This window comes from Neolamprologus brichardi, chromosome 9 (genome assembly GCF_056152115.1).
Source record: "Neolamprologus brichardi isolate AB-2024 chromosome 9, ASM5615211v1, whole genome shotgun sequence".
Lineage (NCBI taxonomy): Eukaryota > Metazoa > Chordata > Actinopteri > Cichliformes > Cichlidae > Neolamprologus > Neolamprologus brichardi.
Window position 1 is genome coordinate 38,691,259 of NC_142112.1, and position 22,949 is coordinate 38,714,207.

A 22,949-nucleotide genomic window follows, 5' to 3' on the forward strand; every position below is an offset into this window, starting at 1 on the left:
ACAGCATCGAATCAAAGCAGATCAGGAAGAAGGGGGCGGAGCAAAGTGTGTGCGCGCAGGAGAGGAGTCGAGCAGAGAGAGCTGCTTTTTCATGAAACGGGAGTAAAGTAGTGAACTTAGAGGAGAGAAACAAACTAAAGTATCGATCATATATTACTACCAACGTCCTGGTCGATATCTGCATCGATCTGCCCACCCTTGTCTCCTGGATCGTAGCTGCGATTAGCGTGAACCACGTGGGTCTCTGCTCCCTGATCTGTTTCCTGTGTTTGGAAAGAGTTCCAGCTTCATCACGGAGTTTCTCTCGGTTTGTGGGCTCATCTAAAGGTAAGCACCGAGCTAACTTTACTGTGAGTTCAGTTCATGTTGAGTTTAGCTCCTGAATGAGGTCTTCTGCTGCTCTCCTCGGTGTCTGTTCACAGTTTATTGTGAACACGTTGAGAGAAGAGTGAGAGAGTGTTTGGAGAAAAACACCAACTAATCATTAGCTCAGCATGCTGGGAGAAGTTGGAGCAGAAAAGTCTTTTCATTGTTCCTGCAGCTGTTTTTCTGCCTGCACCAAACCTCTACAGCCTCATTTCTATTTGAAGTGATAACAGGAAATCAGAGCGATCTGCTGCAGTATCAGGGTCACAATAACTTTATTGTCCAGGTGCTGTGGATGAACACATGAGAGGAAGTGAACTCCTACAAAGTCTCATTTCAATGAGTCTGGCTGCTGTAAAGTGATGCACAGGAAGATGTTAACAAAACGAATGAAACAGATGAAAGTAAACAGTGTTCATATTTGAAAGCACAGAGAATAAAATATATTGTGGTGGTTAATGTGCAGCTCTTGGTGATTTGGAAGAAGAATGTTTTTATCGTGTTGTGGATTGAATGTTGGATTTTATTTATTTATTTTTGTCCACCTGTGGTTTATGATGGAGACTCTGATTCTCGTCCACCTGCTTTACCAAACCATGATTTGTTTATGTAGCACTTTAAAAACAACATGTTGCTTTGTGGGGTTTTTATTTCTTAAAGAGTCACGATTGTCATGTATGGAGAGAACCTATGGAGGGTGGAGAGAAGTAATGATCACGTCATTGTTGGTAGAATCCACAGCAGGAGCTGTTCAGCTGTGAATTGTTGGTGCAGTGGGGTCTTTAGGTTTGTGGTTGGTTCACCGTCTGATTGTTTTCCAGACAGAAGCAGAGTCATTAGCTGAAAACAGGTTTTGGAGTTTAGCCTCACTAAAGCTGAACTTTGAAACCGTCTCTGTCCCCACTCTGAAACACTTCCTGCCATGAAGTTATAATGAAGCACCAAGCTGCAGTTACTCAGTCAGTGGAGGTTCAGTAGTGCAGTTTCTCACCACTGTTGTTAACTGGAGGCTGACTATGGCGTTATTTTTGTGCCCCTATTCTGAGCGCACATAAAAAAAAGTTTGCAGGTGCAAGTGTTGTATTTTGAGGAGAAATTTATTTTGAGTGAAGAAAAGCTGAATTTGAGTGAACAAAATTCATTCCTGCGTGCAAAAAATGTATTTCAGTGTTTGCTATTATCCACACACACACACACACAACTCTTACTCCATAACGGTGTAGAGAAAGAGTTGAGTGCGAGCAACACGTTGAGAGCGCAAATGCAAAAACTGTGCGACAGGGGCTGCTGTTGTGTGTGTTCATAGGTATTGTTGTCACTGAGTGTAGTAATGTTTATTTGCTCTGCTTCTTCTTGTCAGGGATAAAATACATATCTATACTTTTTGTGTCCCAGCTGAGTAACAGGAGGAGAAGAGTCTGGTGGAGCAGCAGAGGAACAGTTTCAGCCTTTTGGACTCAGCTCAGCCACTACAGAGGAAACAATGACTTCAACACAGGAGGTGAGAAAAATATCTCAGTTAAATCTATGGCTGTGCAACATGATGAAATATATATCGAATGACGATATCTATCTTTTATATTATGGGCTATCATTTGTTTCGTGGTGTTGCAATATACACCGTTTACAGCAGTATTTATTTTTTTCTCTTTTATCACCTATGCAAGAATCACATGAAAGAGTACGGAGAGAGTTTACGGATGAGAAGCAAAAAAGAGCCGTCAAAATAAACCTTAGACTCAAACATCAGAACAGGCTTTCCCCCACAAGCGGCCATCTAATAAATACTCACGAAGAAGATGGCGGCCGTTACAACTTATGTCTAAAAATTTATAGCTTCATGCATCATCAAAACACTCGAGTCCAGCTACAGTGTCTTCAGCTGGGCGACTTGTGTGAAATTCAGAGAATTTACAGAAAATGGATCATTTTGTGATATACAGGGTGGGCCATTTATATGGATACACCATAATAACATGGGAATGGTTGGTGATATTAAAGTCCTGTTCCGTAAGATGAAACTTCTAGCTCTGCACTTAGTTGCTTCAATGCCTCGATGACCTTTGTGGACAATATTGGTGTATCGCCACATCGTGAAGATCCTGCAAGACGGTGCATCTCTCGATAATGATTCCAACATCTTCAAGGGAGTCATCAGACTGTGCTCCTTTGTGGATTATTTTATAAACACCAAAAATCCATCCTCTCGAGCTCTTCAGCTTCCATCACGTTGAAATCCTAAAAAGGACAGAAATATTTTAAATCCGTTGTATTTTGGTCATCCCATCATCTGTCTATTCACTCCATTTTAGATAAATGATCCACACTACCCTAATTACACAGATCCCTGAAGTGTGGATTTAAGACTATCACCAAATAAAGACCAAGAAAAAGAGAAATGAAACATGGAGAGAGGGCAGAAGGAGCATGCAGCGGTGCACACCGTTAAGCCCGGTTCACACGGCAGGAGTTTCAAACAGTCGAGAGAGTTCCAGACCGCACACGTATCGAATGACAAAAACAAAACTAGAAAATGGACACTTGTGGGTGCCCCTACCATGTGTGGTGTATGGCCACACAACGCTAACGAAACACCCTATGAGCACATTTTTCTTGCGAACATTCCCAGGGCAAACAGGAAGTCTCATACCCTCTTGAGATAAAATGTGACTTTGGAGTAAATAACCAAGTTGGCCAAGGAGGAGGCATTTCCAATAGTTGTGTGAGTTGTAACGGAAAGGACGACAAAAACAATAAAATGGCTGTAAGATGAAGGGTTGGAGTCCAGCAGCAGCTGGATGCTACCTGCTACACTGGTGAATATTTTCCCCTCTACACTGATGGAAGAGTTGATTTACACCTCACTCAGATGGATCAGTGCCAAATTTGTAATATTATTAATAATATTATTATTAATATTATTGTTGTTAATAACAATATTAATAAGATATTCTGAGTATTATATTCTAATATTCTGCTGAACAGGGTTATTTTCTTTAGTTTAGCATAAAACAATGTAAGTGAATGGAAACAAAATAATAATGGATTGCATTTATATAGCGCTTTCCAAGGCACCCAAAGCGCTTTTTCACCACTATTCATTCACTCTCACATTCACACACTGGTGGAGGCAGCTACGGTTGTAGCCACAGCTGCCCTGGGGCAGACTGACAGAAGCGAGGCTGCCATATCCGTAGGCGGTAGGGTAAAGTGTCTTGCCCAACGACCAGGACAGAGAGCCCGGGGATTGGACCGGTGACCTTCAGGTTACAGATACGCTTCCCAACCCCCTGAGCCACGGTCAAATAACGGCTAAATAAGCTTTAAAGATGCATTCACGCTTCGATTCGCGAACTCTAAACAAAACACATGCATGGCAATGACTTTTTTGATGTTTGTAGAGACCCCCACAGAACTTAAAGTCAATTTTTATTGTTGTTTAACCAATTCATAATTGTTCCTAAATAATTTTAAACATGCTTTTCCCTATAAAGATGAATTTCTAATCCTCATTTCACAACTTGCAGGGAGAAACAATGTCACAGTAATGTAACATAGCCTGCTAGTTGAAAATCTAGATGTATGGTTTTTAACTGGATGCACAGCAGACACCTACTTTCACAAATGTCTGCTTTTCCAAAATATACTAAAGGGCAAAGCAGCTTTTATTCCAATATTTTAAGTGACAGTGTGTAGTTTTCTGCCATTGGGAGTCCAATTACACTGATTGCGATACATTGGGTCGTGGAATACGCTGCTTTAGCTCGGTGTACCTCCCGAAAGTAGGAAGAAAAGTGTAGTTGCATAGGAGTGTTGTTCAAAGGAATCAAAAACATTTCAATAGATATTTCCAGAAATTAATGACAAAAACTACACACTGTCACATTAATATGAGGTTTGCGGGCTACCACCACATTTGCAGTATTTATACCAAGTTTGAGTGAAAAAAATAATCTATTGTGTCACTGAGTTGTCTGTTGTCTGGCTTTGTCTTTTCTCAGTGTAGTTAATTATTCCTTTGGGCAATTAAAGAGTAACAAAAAAAAGAAGATAAAAAGGCTACAATGCCAGCAGCGGCACTTATGGCATGAGTTACTTAGTTCTGCAGGACCAAGTACAGAATATAACACAAAACCAAGATGAGAAGTGTAGCCCAGGATAGAACAAGCATAAAATAACCCAAGAAAGTTATAAAGACAGGTTCATAACCAGACCTGAGATCAACCTGCAATTAATCTATTAGTTACAGAACATTTTAACAAGACAGAATACCTGTGAAATCGCAGACAGCGCTGCTGTGATCCGCCGCGCTGTTTCCCCTCCTTTTTTTATAGAATCTTCATCAACTGGTCAGAGTACTGGTCAAGACTACTCATGATTGTGGACAGCAGTGGAACTGTGGTGATTCGGGTGAACTCTGCATTGATCTACAAAGTTCAAAAATAAAAATTTTAAATAGTCAAGTTAAAAACAGGACTAAATCCAGACCAAACCTGATCTAATCCCAAACAAAACCTCCTGGTGCTGTCCAGGTTTAATATAAAGAAAAAAATGGGGGGGGGGGGAATCGATTAATCAGATGGGAATGTGTAAAATCAATTACGATTAAAAAAAAAAAAAGATTTTTAAATTGACAGAAAAGTTATTCCAACATGCCACCTAAAACATTTATAGATGGACTGGCAGAATCAGGTGGCTGCAAAAGAGTGCTTCACCCATGCAGTACGAAAATCACAAAATGCACAAATTGACATGTATCATGTTAGCAACGTCCTGTTTTCCCCAAATTTTTCGTTCCATTGGTGCTGCCCTTCTCACAACACAATTTAGCTGCACTAAGCTGAAAAGACATCAGCTCGAAGCAGCTTCACAGATGGACCACGAAGGAAATCCCCTTTATCCCACCCCAAAGCAACACGAAAATGGCCCAAAATAGGTCAAAACATGCCACAAAATGCTCGTAAGCACGGGGAGGGTGCTTGACGCATGTGACGTCATCGCAAATAAAGTTAAACATTAATAACTGGAAAACCGTAGCAGCACAAATGTTAATTTTACCGGCACAAACAAGCACTAACTAAGCAGAAGATTTTGTGGCATGTTTTGGCCTATTTTGGGCCATTTTCGTGTTGCTTTGGGGTGGGATAAAGGGGATTTCCTTCGTGGTCCATCTGTGAAGCTGCATCGAGCTGATGTCTTTTCAGCTTAGTGCAGCTAAATTGTGTTGTGAGAAGGGCAGCACCAATGGAACGAAAAATTTGGGGAAAACAGGACGTTGCTAACATGATACACGTCAGAGATTCAGAATTTTATTTAGAATTTGTTTCCTTTTACAACTAAAGTGTAAAATTTGTGCATTTTGTGATTTTCGTACTGCATGGGTGAGGCACTCTTTTGCAGCCACCTGATTCGTTTTCGTGTTGCTTGGGGGGCTGGTGAACTCTGAATGACCTATGAAATAAAAGTGTAATCACTTTGCCACCATAGCGATACAAACGATGATTTTACAAGCACGAACCGACACAAACGGAGCACTAACCACCCAGTATACTTGATTTTACTTTGGGGGGCATGTGGGGGTCACCTTCAGAGGTCTCTTTGAGACTCGCTGCGTGAAGATAGGCAAACTACACAGCTCGCGGTTCTCTTCGGTGAAACAGCGAGTATGGACTCGTCAACCATCACTGCACATCTATCCCAATTCTTGTTCGCTTTTACTCATAAAATCTTCAGTTCACTTAGCTTCGCCGGCATGACACATTCACACAGGCGAAGCTAAGCAAGCAGTGGATAGCTAACGTTCTGCTAACTTGATACTGCAATAAAACAAATAAAATAAGTGCGCTATTTGGAGTTCTAATGAAATTTTAAACACAGATTGGGGAATATTCAGATGTGCAGTAACGTCGAATATGCAAACAAATGTTTCCAATGCTAGCAAAATGCTAAAACCTAAAACCTGAAAAATATACCCCATATATTATCACAAAGTACTAGTTAACCCTTTAAGACCTACCATAGAACCAAGTCCGCCAGAGCTTATATTATATTTTTACATGCTGTGGAGCCATTTTTGGGAGCATTTCAAGTTGCTATAAATCAATACAACCATTATAGCCCAAATTTTAATAATATGTCTGCATTAAGTGCATAGTAATTACATAAATTGCAAAAAAGTGCAATAAACTACAAAAAAATTGAAAATCGTTTTTGTTTTTTTTTACATATACAGTGGGGCAAAAAAGTATTTAGTCAGCCACCGATTGTGCAAGTTCCCCCACTTAAAATGATGACAGAGGTCAGTAATTTGCACCAGAGGTACACTTCAACTGTGAGAGACAGAATGTGAAAAAAAAATCCATGAATTCACATGGTAGGATTTGTAAAGAATTTATTCGTAAATCAGGGTGGAAAATAAGTATTTGGTCAATAACAAAAATACAACTCAATACTTTGTAACATAACCTTTGTTGGCAATAACAGAGGTCAAACGTTTACTATAGGTCTTTACCAGGTTTGCACACACAGTAGCTGGTATTTTGGCCCATTCCTCCATGCAGATCTTCTCAAGAGCAGTGATGTTTTGGGGCTGTCGCCGAGCAACACGGACTTTCAACTCCCGCCACAGATTTTCTATGGGGTTGAGGTCTGGAGACTGGCTAGGCCACTCCAGGACTTTCAAATGCTTCTTACGGAGCCACTCCTTTGTTGCCCGGGCGGTGTGTTTTGGATCATTGTCATGTTGGAAGACCCAGCCTCGTTTCATCTTCAAAGTTCTCACTGATGGAAGGAGGTTTTGGCTCAAAATCTCACGATACTTGGCCCCATTCATTCTGTCCTTAACACGGATCAGTCGTCCTGTCCCCTTGGCAGAAAAACAGCCCCATAGCATGATGTTTCCACCCCCATGCTTCACAGTAGGTATGGTGTTCTTGGATGCAACTCAGTATTCTTCTTCCTCCAAACATGACGAGTTGAGTTTATACCAAAAAGTTCTACTTTGGTTTCATCTGACCACATGACATTCTCCCAATCCTCTGCTGTATCATCCATGTGCTCTCTGGCAAACTTCAGACGGGCCTGGACATGCACTGGCTTCAGCAGCGGAACACGTCTGGCACTGCGGGATTTGATTCCCTGCCGTTGTAGTGTGTTACTGATGGTGACCTTTGTTACTTTGGTCCCAGCTCTCTGCAGGTCATTCACCAGGTCCCCCCGTGTGGTTCTGGGATCTTTGCTCACCGTTCTCATGATCATTTTGACCCCACGGGATGAGATCTTGCGTGGAGCCCCAGATCGAGGGAGATTATCAGTGGTCTTGTATGTCTTCCATTTTCTGATGATTGCTCCCACAGTTGATTTTTTCACACCAAGCTGCTTGCCTATTGTAGATTCACTCTTCCCAGTCTGGTGCAGGTCTACAATTCTTTTCCTGGTGTCCTTCGAAAGCTCTTTGGTCTTGGCCATGGCGGAGTTTGGAGTCTGACTGGTTGAGGCTGTGGACAGGTGTCTTTTATACAGATGATGAGGTCAAACAGGTGCCATTCATACAGGTAACGAGTGGGGGACAGAAAAGCTTCTTACAGAAGACGTTACAGGTCTGTGAGAGCCAGGGATTTTCCTTGTTTGAGGTGACCAAATACTTATTTTCCACCCTGATTTACGAATAAATTCTTTACAAATCCTACCATGTGAATTCATGGATTTTTTTTTCACATTCTGTCTCTCACAGTTGAAGTGTACCTCTGGTGCAAATTACTGACCTCTGTCATCATTTTAAGTGGGGGAACTTGCACAATCGGTGGCTGACTAAATACTTTTTTGCCCCACTGTATTTCTAGTTAGAGAAATTTAAGAGGCTTATCCCTCAAAACTGTAAATACAAAAAAGTTGCACAAAATAGTTTCCCACCACAGGAAATTTATTTTGAGTGTCTTCATAGTTTTATTTTTTAAATACACCAATTTTTATACACTGCAGGAAAAACGAAAATAAATATTATTATGCAAATTTGCAAAAAAGCAGCATATGCATCAAAATAAATTATTTCCAGCAGTGCAATATGAGTCCTAAGCATCCCAGAAACCACACAGAAAGTCATAAAGTCAAACATAACTTTAAAAACACCAGTATAGGCTCATGAGGCCCTGATGGGAAAAAACTACATTTCCGCGAAAATGACGTCGCTTCCGGTTTCGGGCAGGTCATGGCGGACATGCAGTAGTTCGTGCTGATGGCCGTAGGAAGTGTTACAAACAGCTGATCAGATCGGCAAAGCGTGTTTCTGGAATATTATGTTTTTGTTGCTGCAAGTGCTTTTTATGAAGTTTTTGCAAAGCTATATGTGGAAGGAAACTGTGACCGAGGACAAGCTGATGGCATAAGATGTAAGTACAACTCCTCCGGTTTCATATGCAAAAAAATTTATTGCGCTAGCTTACGCGGTTGCAGAGCTACTGGGATTTAAAAATAGTTACGCAAAACGGAGCGTGCCCGCTCTGACCGGTTTTAAAGGGTTAAATTATATTCTATTAAAAATACAAAGAAATTACCTTAACTCCAACGGATGAATCGCGATTAATCCCTCTTTCCAGACACGTGGCCAAAGCACACTGTGGTGTAGATGAAGAAGGTCAATGCGTATGCGCGAAGATTTTTTTCATTCTCTGCGCATGCTCAGAAAGGATGTGGAAAGCGCTCTTTGGATTTAATTAAATGTGTTCAATAAATTGGAAATATCACTATTATTTAACATTAAAACGGTTTACAATTGATTAAATCAAATGTAAAAATATTAATTACAGCCATAAGATTAACAATTTTAAGTATATTGAACATAAAACCATACATACAGAATCTGCATTCACACAGAAAAGCCACTGAAGTTACAAGAAAATACAGCAAACATTTAAATAACAATAAAAGCAGTTGAAGAGTTTCTGCAGTGATCAATATTTCTTCAACAATAGAATTTTCAGAGTTTGTAGGGCTGCTTGAAAGCCTTGAAAATCCTTGGATTTTAATAGTCCTTTCAAGGTGTGAAAAGTGCTTGAACTTTAGATGTGGTGCTTAAAACGGGTTGAAATTGTAACTGTATTTCATTCACCACAAATAACTATCTGATTGAATATTTTTCTTAACAGAGAAATAAAATGAGTCGCAAAGTCTAGAAACAAAATTTCTGCTCCTGATCTGCCTTGCACCTCTGCATGTCTGGAACAAGGATTTGCACCTTTTCACAATGGGGAAGTTTACGTGAGTCCTAGAAAATAATTTTCGACTATGTGTATCTAACACATGCAAGTTTTTTGCATCGCATGCTCCCATGGACACAGTGACGCGATATGCTGAGATGGAGAAGGAGCTTTTAGCCATGGTATTCGGCTGCACAAAATTTAAAGATTCTGTCTATGGAAAGGCGACAATTGTCAAAGCAATTGACCACCAACCCCTGGTGACCGTAATGAAAAAGCCCATCCATGTCGCCCCTGCCTGGCTCCAGGGGATGTTACTCCGACTACAGAGTTATGACATCAGCCTAGTCTACAAAAAAGGAAAGCACATGTATCTTGCTGACTAGAGCTCCACTTGCTCCGTTGTCACAAAGCTGAGTTGAACGCACTGATTATGAAGTGATGACAGTGAGTGATGTGCTACAAGCCCTCAGCACAGTCATCCAGCGAGGATAGTCCATCAGAGAGAGCCAAGTCAAGCCCGCTCTAGCCCCTTTTTTTCCCATACAGGGATGAGCTCAGCGTGGAGGATTCCCCAATCCCTGCACAAAGAATACACCAATATTGTCCACAAAGGTCATCTAGGCATTGAAGCAACTAAGTGCAGAGCTAGAAGTTTCATCTTTTGGCTGGCAATGTCAAAAGACATCACGGAAGAGCTGCACTCTTGCACAGTGTGCAGCAGCACTAAGGCGCATCAGCAGACAGAACCTCTACAGACCTCCAGAAATTTTCACCTGGCATGGAAAACAATAGCAGGTCCTGTTATGTAGATTCCTGTTCAAGATGGATTGAGATCAACCTTCTCCGTCACTCAACCACAGCAGCGGTGCACCACACACGCTCATTACTGACAATGGCAGACAGTAGACAAGTCAGCAGTTCAACTATTTTGCGAAGCAACTGGACTTCACTCATTCGACCAGTAGTCCAGAGTTTCCACAGTCAATTGGTTTTGCTGAGAGAGCAGTACATAGTGAGAAACAACTCATGGAGAAATCACAGAGAAATTGGACTGACTTTTTCTTGACTTCTTAAACCTTGGAAACATTCCCTGCAACACTAGGCTCCCTGACAAACGTCTCATGTCTCATCAGACATGCGCAGGGATTACTGTGTGCAGCAAGCTTTTAGAGCTCGTCACAAAGGATCTCAGGGCAGATCAGTGACCGACTTTGTGTCAAAAGTCTCACACTAAAATGTCATGGGACAGGTCCAGCTGCACACTGCAGCCATTGCAAGAAGGACAAGTGGTCTGAATGCAGACAGAAAAAGACTATGACAAGCTAGGAACTGTAGGAAGGAAGAGCAACGAGCCACGATCCTATATCATCCAGATCGACAGAAGAACCTACAGGAGGAATCGCTGCCACATCCTCCCGATGGCAGAGCCGCCGCCGCCATAGCTCCATGACTATGACCCTGAGTGCCAGGACACCAACCATTCTGGATAGTTCTACACTCGCACTACAAACACCACAGGACCACACATGCTCAAATGAAGACTCACAGAGCGCATCATCTCCCAAGCCTGTGCAAATACCCGACCAAGAGATTGTAAACCAGGCGTCATACATTACATATGCAGGTCACATCTGCAGACTTAACCCAAGATAAACACAATGGCATCACATGTATGTATAATCAGTCTAAAGTCAATATGTTGAGAAATTATGTTGACTGGGTGTTTGCATTTCTAATGATTGGTTGCTGTACTGAGGTATGGGGTTCGTCCAACCATAAACACTGTTAGGTTAAAATTCACTTTAAAAACATAACGTCTAGAAAGACCTGTAACAGTGTAAATGTTTTCTTGCAGGGGTAACTTAGTTTTGTCAGGTGCTGAAAGCTAAACGAAAAGGATGTAGATCATTTGGTTAAATTATCATTTTGCATCATTTGTCTGTTATGAGCCACCGTACCTGTGTGGGCTAATCCAATTGGAACAGTATGTGGGGGTTACATGCGTGCAATACACATACATGTGGTTATTGACTTATACCACCTCACAAGACAACTACAGTGCCGTTTTCTTGTTTTGTGGGGTGTTTTTTTTCAACAGGACATGAATATCTCATGTTGATTTGTTCACATTTGCACATCTTCATTTTTTAACTGAAATGTGTGTTTTGAGTTCATACACTATATACATACAAGACGACCTTTTCCTTTTGCAGTATTTTTGTGTGGTGCGTTTTTGTAAGTTTTAACAAAAAGGGAACAAAAGCGTTTAAGTCAACCAAGGATGATTTCTTTTAATTTTCACATGGTCTTACCAGGGTTGATGTGACGTGAAACATACATTGTTATTTTTATGTTTAGTGTTGTGCTGAAAGGGCTTCAAAATGGACCTTGAAAGTGCTTAAAGTGGTGATGGCCAGAGGGGCCGATGGCGCGATATGGCAGCCTCGCTTCTGTCAGTCTGCCCCAGGGCAGCTGTGGCTACATCTGTAGCTGCCTCCACCAGTGTGTGAATGTGAGAGTGAATGAATAGTGGAATTGTACAGCGCTTTTGAGGGCCCCGAACAGTGCTATATAAATGCAATCCATTATTATTATTATTATTATTATTATTATTAGTGTTATTATTATTATTATTATTATTATTATTATTATTATTATTATTATTAGTGTTTAAATTTTACTCTAAAAAAGGCGTATGAACCCTGCATTTTAAGTACAACTCTCATTGTAGCATCTGATTATAATGTGATACTATCACCAAGAATGTGTTGGTAACACACCTACAATGTTTTTGTTAACATCCTTGATTCAACTGATGGAGGGCGTTGGAAAGTTCAGTTTGTTCCACGACTGCATTTTACTCACTGCCTGTTTGTATCTCTGTCACCTCAGGACCAACATGGAGCAGGAAGTCAGCACTCTCAGGAGGCTGATGAACTTCAAAGACAAAAAAGAGAAAAGAAATACACCTGTGAGGAGTGTGGGAAGGATTTTAGCCGTTCTGGCAACTTAAAAACACACCAATTCATCCACAGTGGACTTAAACCGTACATCTGTGATCAGTGTGGTAAAGCTTTTAATCACAGAAGCCACTTACGACGTCATCAAGTTACTCACTCTGGAATGAAAGCGCACAGCTGTGAGTTGTGTGGTAAAGCTTTTGCTGACAATGGAAGTTTACAGAGTCATCTAGTTACCCACTCTGGAGTTAAACCATACAGCTGTGATCAGTGTGGTAAAGCTTTTGCTCATAGTAAAAGCTTAAAGAGTCATCAAGTTACCCACTCTGGAGTTAAACCATACAGCTGTGATCAGTGTGGTAAAGCTTTTGCTCGCAGTAGGTACTTACGGAGTCATCTAGTTTCGCACTCTGGAATTAAGGCGTACAGCTGCGACATTTGTGGAAAAACCTTCCGCTGGCCGCTCAGCCGTAATATTCACCGACGTATTCACACCAAAAAGGATTTTTGCTTCTGTGATCAGTGTGGCAAAACCTTTGTGACATACAAATATTTACAGCAGCACATGTTTAAACACACTGAGGAGAGACCTTATAAATGTGACCTGTGTGAGAAGACCTTTAAAGAGCCACGTTCCCTGAGACAACATCAACACATTCACACCAGAAAGAAACTCTACAAGTGCACTTACTGTGAGGTATGTATTTTTCTTTGTACAGTCACACTTATTTTGAAGTATTTTGTGAATTGATTTTAATTTCAAAGCTAAATGAGACATGAAAACTTCATGTACAGAATATTCAGTCAAATCTGAGACAAATCTCCTGAAATTATCCTGATGTTGGAAAAAACGTAAAGTTTTAAGTTTCTCACCTTACTGTCTATCTAACATTCACACTCCAATGGATGCATCAGAGAGCAGCTTGAGAGTTAATATCTTGTGACCAGTGTTGTTTTCCACTACAGATTACAGAATACATGCCCCAAAAAGTAGTTTGTAACGTATTCCACTACATTACTCATTTAGAGTAATGTAACGTAACTTAAATGTGCTGTGGGCCATTATCTCACTGGAGGGCCACTTCAGTGTTCAAGCAGTACAAAAAGGCAATTAAAAACACCCACAAATATTTCCAGAAAATGTGGAGGGGTTTTTTAAAAATTCAAATATTGTATTCATCACCACCTGCATTCTCCTTGACCTTATAGCAGCTTTTGATACTATCTCTCACCGTATCCTTCGTCATAGATTAGCATCTACTGCCACCAACAGTACAGCACTGCCCTGATTTACCCCGTATCTCTCTGGCCGTTCAGTTTCTTCAATTACTCACTCACAGATCACTATCTACTCCAGTTAATTCCGGTGTACCCCAAGGCTCTGTCCTGTGTCGCTTAATTTTTATTATCTATCTCCAGACGTGGGTGGTAACGAGTTACATTTACATGATTAGGTTTTTGAAAAAAATGTACTTCAAAAAGTACCTTTATTGCACCATACTTTTCACCTCAAGAAACGCTACTTTTACTCAGCTATATTTGGCAATATTCAAATTGTTACTTTAAAAATGTAATTAATTTCACACATTAGATAATACTACTAATATTGGATCATGCCACCAGTGGAGTTTAATGTAACTCTTTTACCAAGCAATGTAGCCATGCAGTCGCATGACCAGTTATAAACTGTGGTGGGCAGAGTGGCCCAAGCCTTTCAAACTAGCGGACACATGGAAAGAAGAAACAGGAAAACGTGGCAGAGGCTTCTGTCTGCACTAGAATTCAAGATAAACACCCTTGGCCTCATATTTAAAGGATGTTTTGCTTAAGAACAGAACAAAAGAACAGCTACATAATGTGGTGCCTTCAATATGAGCCCAAACAAACCAACATTTCAGCGTGAAAAAACTCAACTCCTCTAACCTGACGAAACGTCATGGAAAGTTTGCTCTAAATTTCTTTTTACCTGTAGTTAAGTGGAGGTCAGTCTTTATATTACAGCAGCTGTGTCAAGCTCGATTCCTTAAGATTAGAGGCTACATCGCAGCTACAGTCACGGTTTTCATCACTGTCTTCCTCGTCTTTCGCCAGAGTAACAGCCAAACGGTGTGAGGAGGATCTGTTGGCTAGCTCTGCTTAGCCTTGCACCTGTTCTTATTTTAAATGTAATCTGGAATTCATCGCAAACTGTTTGTGTGGGATATGAAGGCCAAGATTTTGTTTTACAACAACAGTTGGTAGAAAACATCTCCAGTGTGATTAAAATTCTCATGCCAAATATCCACAGCTTGGCAGTCTATACAGCACTATAATGCCCAGACCTAATTCTTTTGAAAACCATACATCTTTCCATGGGTCTCAACTTCATCACACATCACCTAGACACAGAGCTGGGTGAGGCCAGCACAAACGGCAGCCTATCTGGTAAGACTTCTTTGGATCCTCGTGGTCAGGGATGCCAGAAGCAGGGAGAGGTACCTTACATGTCCATTCACTTGAGGAGTGGATCTATTGCATAGCTTTCCTCACATCAAGATGCTGTCAATCAAAACAAATACAGCTCTTTCTGCATCTGGAGCTTGTAAAGGACTTTTTAGTCAGGCCAGACTCCTGTCACTGCTAAACAGTTACAGTTTCAAAGCAAGAACTTTGAAAGCAAACTGCTGCCGAAGCTTAACCATTACCTTACTGAGTGAAGAAATGGCACATTTTTGCGAAATATGCTGAAATAGATGCACACTAGGGGTGCAACGACACACAAAATTCATGGTTCGGTTCGGTTTGATACTTTGGTGTCACGGTTCGATATTTTTTCGATACAAAAAAAATGTTCATGCCTTTTTAATTTGTCATTTATTAAAAATATAAATATATATATTTCAACTCAAAAGTACAGTTTTTAAATTTAATGTTGCTGAAACAACAAAGTAATAAAAAAAATAAATCTATCTGATTGAGAAATCACTCATCTTTAGAAAAGAGAGTTTATTACAGAGAAATGTCTCTTTCCAAAATAAAAGCTCTACTATACGCTTCTTCTGGGCTATATTCTCAGCAGCATATTAAACATATCAGGTCCCCATAAGGAGAATCATGTGCTAACAGCTGTCTAAATGACTCTGGTAAGGTTTGTAGCATGCGTGCTTGTTGTTTTTGATGTCTGTGTAAATGTGCAGTCTTATTCATTGTGTTCCCACTAGTGCTGTCAGCGTTAATCTCGTTAAAATTATGTTAACGCCACAACGCCTCAAATCTCCGTTAACGAGCTTACGCGGATCGCCCCGTGCGTGGGGCTAACTGCACTAACACACTAGTTCCCACCCATGTAATTGAGCATTGCGTGGCACATCCGACATACTGTTTTACTTTTGTCCAAGACGCGCTTACCATGAGGGTCATACTTCACATGAAAACCAAAATAGTTCCAAACGCCAGATCTGAATGAGGGTGGGGGAGGTTCAATTTGCCATGTTGCAAGGAGCTTAGCTTCTGTCTCGCTAGCTTGCCCTGTGCTCAGTGGATCTGTGCTCGACAGTGCAGCCTAGGCAGATAAGTCGAACGGCAACCCACTGAGCTCTCAACACAGACAGCATCGTCAGAAGAAAAGTTGATAAAATAAATTAAACATTTTGTATTGTTCGACACATATGCATACCGAACCGAAAGCACTGTATCGAACGGTTCAATACCGATACGTGTATTGTTGCACCCCTAATGCACACCCATACAATTTATGTTAAAGTGAGCCACCTTGTATGTACATATGTTGAAGATGCCTCGTTCAAATGGTTTCTCTGAGGCTGCTGTGCCATTTGAAGTAAATGTGAATATAATTTGTATAGCATATCTTGCCACTAAAAATGGTTGCATCGTTCATATATTTATATTATTTACTGTAGTCGCTGGTTTGAAAAAGCTTTATGATGTGAAAAACAGAAATCTGGAAGGTAGAATTGTTGCCTTATTCTGTTGATGTTTTTACATTTATTCTATTTGAAAATACTAAAATTTGTGTATTTATTTTTGTTTGATTGCATTTATTAAAAATATAATTACACATTACAATCAGTTACTCAGTACTTGAGTAGTCTTTTCACCAACTACTTTCCTACTCTTGAATTATCTTTTTAAACTCCTCTTCAAGTAATGCTACTCATACTAAATTACTTAATAATTTTTGGATACTCGATCTACCTCTATTTCCTACCTCTACGTAATATTTACAAAAAAATATATATAACTTCCACTTTTACTGCTGTGTAGATGAAACCAAGCTCTACTTATCTTCCAGACCCACAGCTACTCTCCCACCCACATCAATTTCTGACTGATTAAGTGAAACCAAGGTCTGGTTTACTCACAACTTTCTTAAACTTAATGTCAATAAAGTGGGCAGCAAATCAAAACTGAGTCAAGTTCAAACCAGAAGTCTTTCATTATTCATTGATAACACTGTTGTCACACCTTCCCCTCAGGTTAAGAGTCTTGGTGTCATCCTCGACAGTACTCTTTCCTTCATAGCACATATAAATAATATCACTTGGTCTTCGTATTTTCTTCTTCATAATATTAAACACCTTTGTCCTTCACTCAACGAAATCACGACAGGTATCAGTGCTGCGTTCACGACTTCCCTGCTTGCATGCAATCTGCTTTCTTGAAACTCTTCAGTGTAGTCTTTCAAATAAAGCAGTTTTTAGCAGAGTTCAGCTTCTACACAGTGTTTTCAACAGATAGCTCTCCTTCTGCTGTTTTCAGATTCCACTACACGGCGTTCACACTGCATTTTCGCAGGAAATGCAACTTTTTCTAGTTCAGTTTTGAGTTCCCTTCCCAGATGCCTTAATGCCGACTCACACCCTGGGCCATCTGACCTCAGGAAATCACATGTTAGGGTGGGGCTAGGTTTCACAATGAGCTCACCCGAAACCCTGGCTGATTGTGACCCACACCCGTTTTCACACTGTACTCATGATTAGGTAGAAGGTCATCAGGGGGTCCTTTTATCCCTCTTTGGGGGATAAACTATACTGCTACTTTTCTATCACATGTCCTGTTATGTGGATGTCATTTTTCTCAGAAACAAAAGTCAGATAAAAGAAATAATTAGGTAATTCTTTGTTTTTTACATTCTTTAGGTCCCAATCAGCACAAATAGCAAAGAGAAATTGAAAATGTATGCCATGAAAGAGTGTCTTAGGAGGTTAAATAAAAGAGCAAGAGAGAACTTCAAGAGATTGTTATAACCTCTACAGCGACCATCAAATCAATTAAAAAATATTGCCGTGAGCAGCTGGTTTTGCATACAATATGAAACAATAGATGTTTTAATATCATCATAACTTACACTGTCTTTGTGTCTTTGTTTAGAAACAGAGCGACACAGATGGATCCACTTCTCAACCCTGTCGTCGCTGTGGTGGTGGGAAAGCGTTTCATTGTGACCTTTGTGGAAAAACTTTCAATCATCCAGATAGCCTAAAACTACATCAACGTAGACACACTGGAGACAACATGAATTACTGCAAAGAGTGTGGGAAAGGCTTCCCCACAACAAGTGAATTAAAAAAACATTATCTTTATCACAGTGGCGTTAAAAAGCACATGTGTGACCAGTGTGGTTCATCTTTCTTCACTGCAAATCAGCTTAAAGAGCATAAACGAGTCCACACAGGAGAGAAACCATATAAGTGCAGACACTGTGACAAAAGCTTCTCAAGTTCAGGCCATCGTAATTTTCATGAAGGTACACACATTGAAGGGAACTTCAGCTGTGACCAGTGTGACAAGACCTTCAAGAATCTCAGTTCATACTCTGCACACAAACGATCCCACACTGCAAATAAACTGTTTCACTGTTACCAATGTCCAAAAACATTCACTTCATTATCTGCTCTGTGCAAACATCAGCGTGATCATGCATGACTGAAATCAATGGATCACAATGAATCTGAAGAAAAAGAAAGATCCCCTTCAGTTTTCAGGGTCAGACTTAAAAACCTCAAGATCAGGCTCCACAGAGTTCAGCTGGAATCTCCTATAAAAAGTGTGTCAGCTGATGTCACCCTTGGATCTAATGAGGTTGCTCTGATTTGGACCTGCAGTGAATAATCCTGAATCTTAAATTTAGAAGTTGGAATTATGGATATATAGATCAACTTAATTTTTCTTTGATAAATGTTGATGCTCTGTTTTAAAACCCACCTTGTTTTATTGTAATTTTATGTGTTATCTTTTTAAACTTTAATCTTAAATCCCTTTCTCCCACAACCACAAATAATTTCACACTAGTTGCACTTACAGCACCCAATACAAACTAAATTGTCAACAGCTTTGAAACAAAAGCTGCTTTGACTTAATGAAAAAAATCTCAAGCTAAACTGGCAATGGGCTGTACTTCCATGTAGTACCAGTTTGTACCAGAAGATTGAGCAGTGAGTGTAATCTTTATTTAATCAGGCAAAGAACACATTCTTATTCACAGTGGCAGCAAAGAATTGTTAAGGTTAGCTGATGTGCAGCACATATCAGGACCATTGAAACGATCACAAAGACTACTTTTACTTAATTCAAATTCTATCAAACCTCTGCTTTTGGGTCCTCCTTTCACTTTAGTGTATTTACTGTATCCTTTAAATCCACGTGTAGTTTAGTGAATGCATTTTGAGCTGCATGTTTTGCAGCTGTTTTCTTGTTAGGTTTAAGTTTGTATTGTGAAACAGTGATACTGTTAAAGCATTAGTTATATTTGATTAACTCTGTGTAAAGTGTATTTTATAAAACAGTTTGACGTGAAAAATAAAGAAATGGTCTGACAACAAGTAGTTTGGGCCATGATTTCATGTTCATATTAACTGTTGGTACAGGTGGAGGTTTATCAGAGGAGGAGACTTGGGGGTTCCTGCAATTTACTAAAAATTCCAAAATGAGCATCAAGGAAAATAAGGACAAAAGTTTACAGAGGGTGTCTTAACGGTTAACAAAAAAAGTGGCAGCTACAAGCTTTTTCCTTTCTGTGAAAGAGGAACATTAGTTTCTCAGTTTATTTAATAGATGGTCAAGGTGTGGCTTAAAGGAAAGATTGTCATCAATCACAATACATAGGTATTTGTATGAGGCCACAGTTTCTATACAAATACCTTGAGCAGATACAAGAGAAGGAAGCACTGCAGGCACTCTCTTTCTGTTTGAGACGACATAAATAATAATAATGGATTGCATTTATATAGCGCTTTTCAAGACACTCAAAGCGTTTTACAATTCCACTATTCATTCACTCTCACATTCACACACTGGTGGAGGCAGCTACAGTTGTAACCACAGCTGCCCTGGGGCAGACTGACAGAAGCAAGGCTGCCATATCGCGCCATCGGCCCCTCTGGCCATCACCAGTAGGCGTTAGGTGAAGTGTCTTGCCCAAGGACACAACGACAGAGACTGTCCGAGCCGGGGCTTGAACCAGCAACCTTCCGATTAAGACGAACTGCCAACTCTTGAGCCACGATCTACCACATGACGTTTTTCTGCAACCAGTCTGAATTGACCAAGCTGAGACTGAATACTATGAAAAGCTTGCTGTAATTGTTTGAAAAACATGTTGATGGTATGATCACAACAATAAATAATTGTATCATCTGCATACGAATGAACAGATGCATCTACATTTTGTCCCACACGTCCCATTAATAGTAATGTCCCCCAGTCAGGTGACTGTGTTATTATCGTGCTGTTAGATTTAACTGCTGCTTTTGATACAGTGGATCATAATATTTTAATTTCCCGTTTAGAGCAGTTGGTGGGTATTAGGAGTACCGCACTGCAGTGGTTCAGATCCTATTTGGCAGAGCGAACTTTCTCTGTGAAACTCGGGGAGTTTGTATCCTCTGCTGCTTCTCTTCAATGTGGGGTCCCACAGGGTTCAGTTTTAGGCCCGCTTCTTTTCTCTCTATATCTCCTACCCCTTGGGTCTATTTTCAGGAAACATGGGATTTCTTTCCACTGCTATGCCGATGACTCCCAGATTTATTTCCCATTTAAAAAGATAAATGGCTTCTCAGTAGACCCGCTGCTCAGATGCCTTGATGAAATAAGGGCCTGGATGGCTTTGAACTTTTTACATTTTAATGAACAGAAAACAGAAGTGATGGTTTTTGGTGGCGCTTCTGAGGCCACTATTATAGATCTTGGTTCGCTGGCACAGTATGTTAAACCAGTCATCACTAATCTGGGAGTTAAAATAGAGGCAAATCTTAAACTTGAAAGCCAGGTCAGAGCTGTTGTAAGATCTAGCTTTTTTCATTTGAGGGAATTAGCCAAAATAAAGCCTATCTTATCGAAACAGCATTTTGAGACAGTAATCCATGCCTTTGTTACTTCTAGGCTGGATTATTGTAACGCACTTTATTTTGGGGTTAGTGATGCGTCCATTAGGCGCCTGCAGGTTGTGCAAAATGCTGCAGCACGTCTTTTAACTGGAACAAAAAAGTCTGAGCACATTACCCCAATTTTAATTTCACTCCACTGGCTACCTGTACATTTTAGGATTGTTTTTAAAATTCTCTTATTTGCTTTTAAATCTCTTAATGGCCTGGCCCCCCCTTACCTCTCGGAGCTACTACAACCATATACACCTGCCCGTTCCCTTAGGTCCGCCAATCAGCAGCTCCTTAAGGTACCGAAAACTAAGTATAAATTTAAAGGTGATCGTGCTTTTGCTGTAGTTGCTCCAAAGTTGTGGAATGATCTACCCTTGCATGTTAGGCAGGCCTCTTCTCTTTCTGAATTTAAAAGTCTTCTTAAAACATATTTATTCGCTGAAGCCTTTGGCATTGATTAGAGGGGTTGACTCAATTTGTTTTAACATGTTTTAATTTATTTTAGTTTTTTAGTTATTTATTTTATCTTATCTTATCTCATTTTAATTTTCTTTACTTATGCTATTAGCATGTACAGCATTTTGTGAACTCTGGTTTTATGTTAAAGTGCTTTATAAATAAAGGTGGTATGGTATGGTATGGTAATGTCCCCCCCCCCCTTTTGTCAGTGTGGGCACTTCCTCTCCTTGCTCTTTACATGCTTTGCTTCTTTTATTGATTTTTATGCTGATTTTTTCCCTTTTTTCCATATGAGCTTACCTGCGATAGCTTCTGGACACTTATAGATCATTAGGACTAAAGTGTTCTTAACAGAAACAGCAACATTTTTATAGTTACCTTATCTTCAACTTCGTGTTGAACTATCTTCGTGTGTCTGTGGCCTACACACAGCTGAAGCCTAATTTATAGCGTCTTGGCACCAAGCGGCCTCAATAGCCTGGAAAGGTGCTAACCACCAGGCTAACTAGCAACAAGATGCTTTCCCTCTCCACAGATGACTACCACAGCCTCCTGCAGAAGATTGCAGTACTGGAGACAAAAATTCATTGCTTAGAAGTAAACGTGGAGGTAAATGGACTGTGTGGAAATGAAACAACCTTGCCTTTGATTCAAAACAATGGCGATGAGCAAGCTAGTACACAGCCAAGGAGCACAGATAACATGACCAAGAAAGTAGCCTGTGCATTATAATAAATCCTCAAGCGATAATCCCCCCTTGGACTGTCTTGGTGCAAAACCAAGACATAAATCATGTCTCCTGGAAGGGGGAGGACGTATCACAGGCAGGGCACAGCGAGCTGAAATCTCTGAAACCGACTGGCCTTCACTTCCTATGCGACAGAGAAGCTCTTCTACCCCTGTATACGGGAGGAAACAGGACTGGACAACCGTGAATAGGAAGGTTAACAACAAACCTCCAAAACAACTGAATGTGAAACTGCAGAACAGATTTGCTCCACTATCAAAGGACCCTGGATCTCTATCGGAAACCATCGATCTAAAAGTAGCGAAGTAGGGACAGAAAATCTGTTGAAAAGTAAAAGGCCACAGGGAAAGCTAAAGGCTAGGCCTGAAACTCTGATTGTGGGTGACTCTGCCGTAAAGGATGTACAAAGGATGTGCGGTAAGAACACTAAATTCCTCTGCTTTCCTAATGCTGGGCTTACACTGTGCAATTTTTGGCCCATTTGTGAGCTTGTTGAGTTGTTCGATCGTTTTGATGATCGGCCCGATTTTTGCCTTCATCGTGCGTCGCGCATCGTGTAGTATACATGGGGTAACAAGAAGCGATTAACACCTCACGACCAGCTCACGATCATCAATCGCTTGGTCGTGAGGATTTCACCGCAGCCGCTGTGCGACCCTGCATCGGGACTTACGAATTTATAATCCCTGCGAGTCAATCGTGCAGTTTGAGCAGAAGCTGAATAACGCGACTGAAAAAATCGCACAGTTTATGCCCAGCTTAAGGATATGGTCAACAACCTGAAGGAGAGAATTCTTCAAGTTCCAGATGAATATCCAACTGTGACAAACATTGTTCTGCATAC

General features: G+C 40.5%; 1 protein-coding gene across 1 annotated transcript; it reads left to right on the top strand.

The window, feature by feature from the left end:
• Positions 1-45: 45 nt before the first annotated feature.
• Positions 46-19,329, top strand: LOC148101639 (uncharacterized). Its single transcript, XM_087846610.1, has 4 exons — positions 46-327; positions 1,762-1,867; positions 12,456-13,220; positions 17,894-19,329. The coding sequence occupies exons 2-4, from the start codon at positions 1,850-1,852 to the stop codon at positions 18,446-18,448; spliced, it is 1,338 nt and encodes a 445-aa protein (XP_087702736.1). The 5' UTR covers positions 46-327; positions 1,762-1,849; the 3' UTR covers positions 18,449-19,329.
• The last annotated feature ends 3,620 nt before the right edge of the window (positions 19,330-22,949 follow it).